The sequence below is a fragment of the Equus caballus genome, chromosome 13, assembly GCF_041296265.1.
Source record: "Equus caballus isolate H_3958 breed thoroughbred chromosome 13, TB-T2T, whole genome shotgun sequence".
In the NCBI taxonomy this organism is placed as follows: domain Eukaryota; kingdom Metazoa; phylum Chordata; class Mammalia; order Perissodactyla; family Equidae; genus Equus; species Equus caballus.
The window spans coordinates 9,811,896-9,820,681 of NC_091696.1; the positions used below are offsets into that span (position 1 = coordinate 9,811,896).

The window sequence follows — 8,786 nt, forward strand, 5'->3', positions numbered from 1 at the left end:
AGTCCCTCTCTGAACTTGAGTACCCTGTCAGCAATGGGATGGCGTGTCAAGGGAGTCAGGTGGCTGTAGTTGGGGGGGGGGGGGGCGGGGCAGGCGATTGCCACTGGGGCTGGGGCGGACAAAGGAGGAGGTGTCAGTGCGGAGATGGGACTACAGCTCCCCCTCTCCTGGGTTGGGTGCATTCTCAGCTCCTCCCCAGACGTTCCACCTGAGCATGTTGTGTCAACAGCAGTGGTGTCTGCGCTGTTTGTGTGGTGACAAGACAGACAGCTTGGGTTAAACACCTCGCCTGGTGGAGAGGCCCAGGACTCGGCCTTGCTGTCAGGAGAGGTTCCTCCCTTTTTCTCCGTTGCCCAGGAACTCTGGCCTTTCAGCTGTTCATTCTTGAGACTTCTCTGGGTCTTTCTACCCCGTGACCTTTAATTGCATAACAGCAAGGAGAGGTGAAGACTGTGTTATCACTTTATTTAGTTCCAGGGTTTTTCTGGAAATACCTCCAGCTGCTGCTATTTGCCCAGCCAAGCATGGCCTCGCCACCTTTCCAAGGCTCAGTACCCCTCCTGTCTTGTGTCTGTTCTCTCAGCCTCTGCCCTCCTCCCATGTCCTGGTGGATCTCCTGGGTGGACCACCATCCTTTTCTCCCGGGTTTTTCATGTTCTGTCCCCTTCTCCCAGTATTTTTCTGTCACCCTTGCTTGTCTCTCTCTCCTCCCTTTCTTTGTTTCCCATTCTCTCTGCTTAGAGCCAAGGAGGGAGGGAAGCTGAGATCCGTCGTGGTGTGGGAGGAGGAGGAGCCCAGTCTTCCTTTCCCCAGCCCTCCCACACCTCCTTTCCTAGCCCGTATGCTGAGGTGCGGAGGTGAGACTAGAGGCCCAGGGGCTGCAGTGCCTCTTCCTGCGTTTCAGTCACGCTCCTGCTGTTACCCAGGGCTCTCCTTACTGCTTGGTGCCTGGGCCCGGGACCTCCCTGCAGTTCCGCCTCCCAGTCACTCTGTCCGACGTGGACTCCAGCCAGCTCACTGGCCAGGGCAGGACGACCAACCAGTCAGAGAAGTTACACAGGGTCAGCCTCCGACCCCAGGGCAGCAAAACCAAGAGTTCCCTAGGCACAGACGGAGACCAGGACTGCAGCTGCCTCTCTTGGCAGGGAACAGCCGTAGTGCCGCCTCCAAAGGGCCCCCTCTCTCCAGGCGAGAGGCGAAGAATGGAAAAATCCCTGGGCTGACAGAAAATGTCTAAATGACTGGGCTGTCTTCCTCCTGCCCGGGCCCTGCACGGCCCTGCCTGGTGGTCACAAATCTGAACCCCACCACAAGCACATCATGGGGGCGGAGGGACTCACCCAGGCTCCCACTAGGCTTCTGACCAAGTCCTACCATTCCCTTGGCCAACACTGTGACCATGCTCTGCAGACAACAGTCTCTGGCTCGGCCCCAGCCTGCAGCAGGTCACCTCCTGCTGCCCCTGTGGGTGAAGAAGCAGGAGCCAGGCCCCAGGACCTCGGAAGCTCTGTTCCCTCCACATTGGAGCCTGCACCATGGTGGTGGGGCGGGGGAGGGGCTGCTGAAGGAAGGAGATGGCACTGTTCCTGCAGATGGGGAGGGAGGGCACGGGGAACAGCCCAGCCGTAGCACCCCAGGCTCCTCCGGTAAGTTCCTCTCCCTGGTAACAAGATTCTTCCATGGGGACTTAGAATGTGCAGAGCCCATCCATGGCTGCCCTGCACCTGGCAGGGGGGTGCACAGGTGGACTCCTCAGGTTGGGGGAGGTGTTCTCACCCAGCCAAGCTGAGGTTCTGCCACTTCCTGTCCCTGGGGAGCAACTCCAGTTACCAGGGCAACAGGCTAAAATAAATCTTGTCTGGGTAAGGCCAAGGGTAGTGTCGTTGCTAGGGCGACTGATTAGGCCAGTTGTTTGGCTCCAGGCTTTTCCTGGTACCCAGCAGGCTAAATCGCCTGGCACTGATTACCAGCCCACTCTACCGCTGTCGCCTGCCCAGAGCCCAGGCACTCAGGTGCCTGCCGCTTCCTGCTTTATCTTTGCCCAGCACTTAGGGGCTCAATGACACAAGGTAGTTTGGAGCTGGTCTCTGTGACAGCAGCTGTGATTTTACAAGGACTGAGGTGCTGTAAAGTGGCCTGGTTGATGGGGAGCAGGAAGGAATAGGTAAGAGACCCTCCTGTGGGTAGCTTCAAATCAAGCCTGGGGAGTAAGGCTCCAGGCCAGGAGCACGGCAGGCTCCCTGTGGGTGCCCAACTCCTTGAGGCAGTGCCAAGGCTGGGAAGGTCTTTTGTGTTCCTGCCACTGTGCACAGGGTGCATATGTCAAGGCCACACTGGAGGCTATGGCCTTGAACACACTTGTTTTGGTGGCCACTTATTGATCCATCACATACCTGCCTCTCCCTGGCCAACACCCACCAGTGGTGGTGGCTGCCACTGGCCCCAGTGCACCACCTGAGCCCAGCACCTCTCCTGTACGTTGGGGGGACTTTGGCTGACCAGGAGGCACCTGGAGTGGGCTCTGGGCACCGCCTGCCTGCTAGCCAGATGCCCATCCTCACTAGTTGGCTCCCTGCACTCTCAACATGACCCTTGTAAAGATGTTCAAGGATCCTAGTTTCCATGCACATGGCACAACTGGCTTCTGCAGGATTCCAGCTCACAGAGGAGCCCCTTCCTCCCAGGGCTGGGAAGTGGAGGGGCACAGGTGGGAGGCCTTGCCCTGCCTGCTCAGGTGGCCCTGGCCCTTGGACCAGTCTGAGAAGAGAGGCAGCTTCCCTTGCTTCGGTGCTCTTGTTCTATCTCCTTCCTTACCCTAAAGGTGCTCCATCTTTAATAGGGGCCACGATTGCCCTCCTCACCGCCCAACCCTCAGCTCCCTCCTGTAGATATCTTACTTGCCATGAAAGTGATATCACAAGGTCCTCTAAGGCCCCCACCCTTGTGTCAACTGCTGGTTTGTCTTGCAGGGTGTGCACTGACCAGCGCCATCACCCCCAGCATGAGTCGGTGGTCCTTGCAAGGATCAGAAGTAGGGTGTAAAATGTCTGAATCCCAGCCCCATCTCAAACCACTCAGAATGCAAGGGGCAAAGGGTATCTCCGCCAGAGAGTCTGCACTTCTGTGATGAGAGCCTTCCACAGGCCCATGCATTTTTGGACAGTGGTGGTGAGGAGGGGCTGAGGGCAATGGGGCAGCAAGAGGGACATGCCCTGAGAGATGGTCTTTTCCTCCACAGGATCTCCTTCAGCGGCCACTTGACTGGGATTCTGGTGGGACTGGTCTGTGCACAGGGACCAATCCAGAAGTTAACCTATCCCAAGACACGGCCTATCACCCCAAACCCACAGAGAAACAACCTCCAGCTTGTCTGACAGCGCACAGCCCTATGCTTGAGGAGCCCGGCTCTTAGGGTTACTTGGGAAGGAAGAGTACAGAACCATTCCTAGGTGGGAAGGGGCGACCCAGGTGCCGGACGCCTAGAGCCCGAGTGGAGAGTGGCAGGAGCTGGAATGGGCTGCTGCTGGAAGGGTGGCCCGGCTTAGCCTCCCACTAATGGCCAGGACTGTGGACGCCGCCAGTGCGGTCACCTCGGACACAGTTGCATTCACATTCACCTCACATCGTCGCTTTCTCGGCAGTCAGCTCAGACCAGTGGAGACGCCCCCACACTCCCCGCCCCTGCGAAAGCCCAGTGCGAGGGGGTGGGGTGGGGCGGAGGCTGCCTCCCCTAGACTTTCCAGCTCCAACTCCACTCCCACGGCCCGGCGTCCAGAGCCCGGGGCGCGCGAGGGTTAACCTCGCGGGGGTGGGGACTCCGGAGCAGTCGGCTCGGCAGAGCGAGGGAGGGGAAAGGAGGCGACGGGAGGCGCGCGGAGCCGGCTGGGGTCGAGCCTCGGAGTATTAGAGGCCGTTGGAGCCCCGGGTATCGCAGGCCACCGGGCAGCCTCTGGGGCACACGCTGCGCGCAGCAAGGGGCCACTGCAAGCCCCCTGCCCCAAACTTCAAGTCGGAAGCAGGGGACAGACGCTGGGCATCAAGACTTGTCTGGACGCCCCCGTCCCTGGGAGCACCACCTCCACCCCACGTCTGCGGGTCTTTTCCCAGCCGTCTCCGTCCCTCCTCCGACCACTTTACTGCCTTTGGCCGGGGATGAAGCCCGGAGACGGTGGCCCCACGGCGACCCCGGAGTCCGAGTCCGCCGACGCGCCCCCCGGTCCGCCGCGGCCCTCGGCCTGGCCCGATGACGTGCGGCTCTGCGGCCACCTGCGGAAGCAGAAGTCCCAGCGCCGCCGCTTCTTCGTGCTCCGCGCGGACCCGCCGCGCCTCGAGTGCTACGAGAGCGAGAAGTTGTTCCGCGCCGGCCGAGCGCCGCCCAAGCTCAGCGTGAGCCTGGCGGGCGCGTGCACCATCAGCAAGCGCGTGGACGCGCGCCACCGCCACCTGATCGTCCTCTACACGCGCGACCGCAGCCTGGGCGTGGCGGCGGCCAGCGAGGCGGAGCAACAGGCGTGGTACAGCGCCCTGCTCCAGGCGCGCGCCGCCGCCGGTGAGGCCCAAGCCCTGGGCAGGAGGGGATGGCGCGGGGTGCGGGGAGGCGGGTGATCAAGGATTCGGTTTATCCGTAGGCTCTCCCTCCCCCTAAGTCTGCGAAATCAAGTTCAAACATGAAGAGTTTCCACGTGTTCAGTTCTCGGGGCACAGTGACTCCAACCTCCCCGACCAGCCCATTGTCTCTCCAGGTCCTAGTTCCCAAGAGGCCCCCGGGACCTGGATCCTCGCTCCGTTTCAGGACGTCTGGCCCGTGACGCTGCGGCCCAAGGGGCTGGGGCGGACACGAGGCCTGGGCAGTGGCGGCTACCGCCTGTGCCTGGGTTCTGGGGTACTGAGCCTGCTGCGGAAGCCCAGGGGTAGAGGCTCCGGGGACACCCAGGCATGGCCGCCGCCGGCCCTCCGCCTGTCCTTGCTCAGTGTGCGCCGCTGCGGCCACGCAGACTCTTTCTTCTTCCTGGAGCTCGGTCGCTCAGCGCCCACGGGTCCCGGGGAGCTGTGGCTACAGGCGCCCGATGGTGTGGTGGCCCAAAGCATTCACGAGACCGTTCTGGCCGCCATGAAGAGACTCGGGGACGGCGTTACCGGTGGTAGGGCTGAGCCACTGCCAAGGGATCCCCCGACAAGCGCCCCCGGGTTCTCTGTCCCCCAACCTTATGAGACCCCGGCCTCCGCGGCCCAATCAATCAGTCTGAGCCGTCCGGGTTGCCTGGGTGAGAGGAGCGAGCAAGCAACCCTCAAGACCCTGGTGACGCTGGGGGCAGTAGCCTCGTACCCCCAGGGGTTGGAGCAAGGCGGGGGTTACATAACCATGGGAGCCAGGAGTGACTATGAGCCCATGGGGGGCGGCGATGCAGGCGGTTACATGGTGATGGCGCCCCCGGGCCTTCCGGCAGCCGCCAGCACCGCTCCTCGCCAGCCACTCCAGGACTCGGGGGGCACTGAATACGTGCCCATGAGCCGCTTTGCACCAGGGTCCTTTTCCTCGAGCTCCCTGCCCGGTTTCTACAAGCCCGGGGCCGGGGAGCCTGGACTCGGGCTCCGAGGCCCCCGTCTCTGCGTCGGGGACAGCTGGGGACCGGCGGGAGCTCACCCCTGCTTGCAGGCGCCGTCCGAGCTAGCCGGGGAGTACGTGTGCATCGAGTACGTGGCCCCGGACTACGTAGGAATGGGCACTACCGTACCGCAGCCGCCCGACGGCCGCCTCAACTACATCGACCTGGACCTGGTCCCTCCTCTGCGGGCGCGAGGCGACACCCCCGGGGCCAGCACTCACCGCCCGCACAGCTACGCGAGCATCGAGTTCCAGAACCTTGGCGAGGCGCGGGTGAGGAAACCTGGCGCCCCGCCCTGTCTAGCCAGGGCTGACGGATGGATGAGGAGGAGGGGAGAGAAAATCGGGCAGCTACCAGTGCCCTCCCGCTCGCCCCCCCTCAACCACCCCTCACACCTGTGCCCACGGCGGAGGGGCTCTAAGGCCCAGGTGCCCCTTAGGACGTGTGATCTGTAGAGGCCCTGAGCTGCCCCTTAGGTCCCGCTGCCCACTCTGCCCCTTCTAGCTGTGGTGCCTGGGAAACTTCCAGAAGGAGGTTCCACAAGAAGTTGGATTCTCTTAAGGGAGAAAATTCTAGAACCTCTCCCCTTTACAAAAAGAAAAAAAACTCTACAAACTTGTAGGCTTTCTCAGCTAAAACCCTGATCCTCTCTGTTTCCCCACAGGGTTCCTGCAGCATTGCTCCAGAGTCTCAGGTTGGCCTTGGCCCCCAATCCTGCCTCTGGTGACGACTCCCACATGGATCCCCCTCCCCCCTACACCTGCAGTGCCTGCCTTGTGTCTCCTCCCAGCCAAAGAACTAACCCAGCCCCAGAGCCTAACTCCCGGGGCACAGCACAAGTTGGATGAAAGCACCAGGTATCTTATCCCTAGTGCCCCCCAAAAAGTGAAGTGCCACCCCCTTACTCCCTAGTTTGCCTCTCCCAATGCCAGCCACGTGCTCACACCATCCTCCCTTCTCCGGGACCCAGCAGAGCTCATGGAGTACCTGCATCCCACTAGTCTGGGGGACTGTACTCTGGACCCCCACCCTGGCCCCACCCCACAATTAAAGGTTTCCTGCTTGGTCAATCTGGAAAGGTCTTAGATCCACAGATTCCCCGATCTCACTGTAGGGGGTGGCCAATGAGTAACCAGAATTTGAGGGAGGGCAGCCAAAGCCGTGGTGGAGGAAGAGATCCCATCCCTGCCTCGGCGCCCCACTCTGCTACTCGCCACAAGGAGCCTGTTTGCAAACCAGCACTGTTTTATTGTCAAAGAATCTGCCTGGGGGAACAGGGGGCCCACTCTGCCCCCAGAGGAGCTATAGACAATGACTGTCTGGGGTCCCTGGGAGCGATGGATCAGCACAGTGAGAACAGCTCCCGCCACCACTGAGGCCTGGGTGGTCAGAGAGAGGGTCAGGGGGGCCAGCAGGGGGCGTGGGAGCCCCTGAGATGGAGGAGCTGGGTCTTGGCTCCCCCTGGCTCATCTGCAGGAGGCCAGTGAGGGCGATCAGCTCAGGCCCACTGAGCCAGGCGGTGGAGCAGCCAGGGGATGAGGTGGGGAGGACCCAGGGGGACATAATAGGGGGTGGGAGCAGCAGCTTCAGAGAGCCCAGCACCTGAGGAGAGAGGAGAGAGGAGGGGGAAGTGTCCCCACCTGAGCCGGCAGGGAGGCTGGGCTGAGGCCAGAGCAGGAAGAGCGCTCACCTGCTGAGAGGCCTCAGACAGGTACAGGGGAACACGCTGCCCTCGCGGCAGCAGAGGGTCGGAAAGAAAGACGTCTTCACAGCACATCACCGGGAACCCTGGGGACGAGAAGCGGCTATGGTGGCAGGCGAGGGGTCCCCACGCCCTCGAGCTCTGCGCTGTTCCCTACGGGGCGCATGCAGCATCACTCCAAGGTCTGAGGGGACCAAGGGAAGTACCTGCATGCTCTCCATTCTGATGTCCTGTTGCAGGAGCCAGGGGCCTGGGGTTCCTGCCTGAGGCTGCCTCATACAGTGGCCAGAATGAGGGATGACACAAGGTCCGGCCTGAGAAGGCAACGCCAGATGCAGAGCTGGGCCCCTGTGGAGGGGCAGGAAAGATCACTAGGGCTTCAGCCCCCTGCCAGGGCACCCCTGCCCCACCCCAAGGCCGGAGCCCTAGGCACCCCTAAACTCACCCACACCAGCCAAGGTCCTGCTTTAGAGTCGTAGTTGAGGTCCCAGGGTGCTAGCAAGGTCATCCTTGAGGGGGCCACCTCCCAGGCCATCTGGGGGGAAAGCGGCACTGGGGGGCGGGGACTCGAAGAGATTAAGACAGGCTCAGGGGTCGATGAAAGGGTCCTGTGGGGGAAGGGCAGCAAGGCCCTGTACCTACCCGGGGTTCTGGGCCACTGCTCAGCAGCCGTGCCTGGGGGCGCCTGGGACAGCAGCTGCTCTCTCCGAGTCCAGGAAGGCCTTGGGGACCGGGGCTGAGGGCTGGGAAGGGGAGGTATGAGATGTTCCCGTCACAGCTGCCCTCACTCCCCTTTCCCCCTCCCAGTCTGAAAACGGACAAGGGCCAAAGGTGCCTTGTGCGGGGAGGCTGGTCACACCCATTCTTCCCTATGGACAACTGAGGGAAGACCTCACACTGTGGTCCGCCGTCGGATGTCCCCCAGGTGCCTCGGGCCGAGCCCTCACCTGTCCGGTGGGGGTGTTCCTGGCTCCCCCAGGGCTTCGTCTCCAGAGTCCCAGGCCTCGCTGGGGTCACTGCCCGCCAAGGGGCCTTCTTCCTGGGGCGCCTGCTCCTCGCCCGCGCCCCCCCACGGAGGGGGCCAGGGCAACATGTCGCGTCTGGGGGGAGGGCAGGGCAGGGCCGCACCTCTGTGCCCCGCGCCCGCGCCCCCGCCAGGCCTCCCGCCGCGCCCGCCTCACCCCGCCTCGGCCTCCCACGCCCTCGACGCCCGGCGCTGCCCTAGGCTCTCCGCGCGGCCCGAACCTCGGCCCACCTCTCCAGGCCTCGCCTGGACGCCGGCGCCCAGCGCGTTTCCGGAAGGGCCACGTGGCGCGCGCGCTCCCGCGGGCGCCCCCTGGCGGCGGGGGTGGCGGGGCTCCCGCCCTCCCGCCCGCCCGCCCAGCCAAGCGGCGGGAACTGCGGGCCCTCAACATGGCGGTGGAGGCACCCTCTTCCCCTCGGCGCCTCGCTTTCCTTCGCAGACACACACACACCTG

The 8,786-nt window shown here is 63.1% G+C and overlaps 2 protein-coding genes across 3 annotated transcripts; one reads left to right on the forward strand and one right to left on the reverse strand.

Moving 5' to 3' along the window:
- The first annotated feature begins 3,238 nt into the window (after nucleotides 1-3,238).
- Nucleotides 3,239-6,676, forward strand: IRS3 (insulin receptor substrate 3). The gene is made up of 3 exons (XM_005598654.4): nucleotides 3,239-4,549; nucleotides 4,743-5,878; nucleotides 6,271-6,676. Exons 1-3 carry the CDS (start codon nucleotides 4,153-4,155, stop codon nucleotides 6,331-6,333), a joined length of 1,596 nt encoding a protein of 531 aa, XP_005598711.2. The 5' UTR covers nucleotides 3,239-4,152; the 3' UTR covers nucleotides 6,334-6,676.
- Nucleotides 6,677-6,833: 157 nt separating this feature from the next.
- On the reverse strand, nucleotides 6,834-8,535 carry SAP25 (Sin3A associated protein 25). Of its 2 annotated transcripts, XM_005598628.3 has the most exons (6): nucleotides 8,256-8,533; nucleotides 7,951-8,051; nucleotides 7,754-7,860; nucleotides 7,515-7,656; nucleotides 7,297-7,394; nucleotides 6,834-7,208 (listed from the first exon to the last, which is right to left on the reverse strand). In XM_005598628.3, exons 1-6 carry the CDS (start codon nucleotides 8,399-8,401, stop codon nucleotides 6,909-6,911), a joined length of 894 nt encoding a protein of 297 aa, XP_005598685.1. In that variant the 5' UTR covers nucleotides 8,402-8,533; the 3' UTR covers nucleotides 6,834-6,908. The 2 variants fall into 2 exon arrangements, with proteins under 2 accessions (XP_005598685.1, XP_014585369.1); XM_014729883.3 differs by having other exon boundaries at nucleotides 7,754-8,051; nucleotides 8,256-8,535.
- Between the last annotated feature and the right edge of the window lie 251 nt (nucleotides 8,536-8,786).

Bases quoted from the DNA above. Each gene is read 5' to 3' on its own strand.
- IRS3 (XM_005598654.4), top strand. From the start codon at position 4,153: ATGAAGCCCGGAGACGGTGGCCCCACGGCGACCCCGGAGTCCGAGTCC. The intron at 4,550-4,742 runs GTGAGGCCCAAG...TTGTCTCTCCAG, and splicing joins CCAGGCGCGCGCCGCCGCCG to GTCCTAGTTCCCAAGAGGCC. The intron at 5,879-6,270 runs GTGAGGAAACCT...GTTTCCCCACAG, and splicing joins AGAACCTTGGCGAGGCGCGG to GGTTCCTGCAGCATTGCTCC.
- SAP25 (XM_014729883.3), bottom strand. From the start codon at position 8,401: ATGTTGCCCTGGCCCCCTCCGTGGGGGGGCGCGGGCGAGGAGCAGGCG. The intron at 8,052-8,255 runs GTGAGGGCTCGG...TCCCCTTCCCAG, and splicing joins GGAACACCCCCACCGGACAG to CCCTCAGCCCCGGTCCCCAA. The intron at 7,657-7,753 runs GTGAGTTTAGGG...GCCCCTCCACAG, and splicing joins CAGGACCTTGGCTGGTGTGG to GGGCCCAGCTCTGCATCTGG.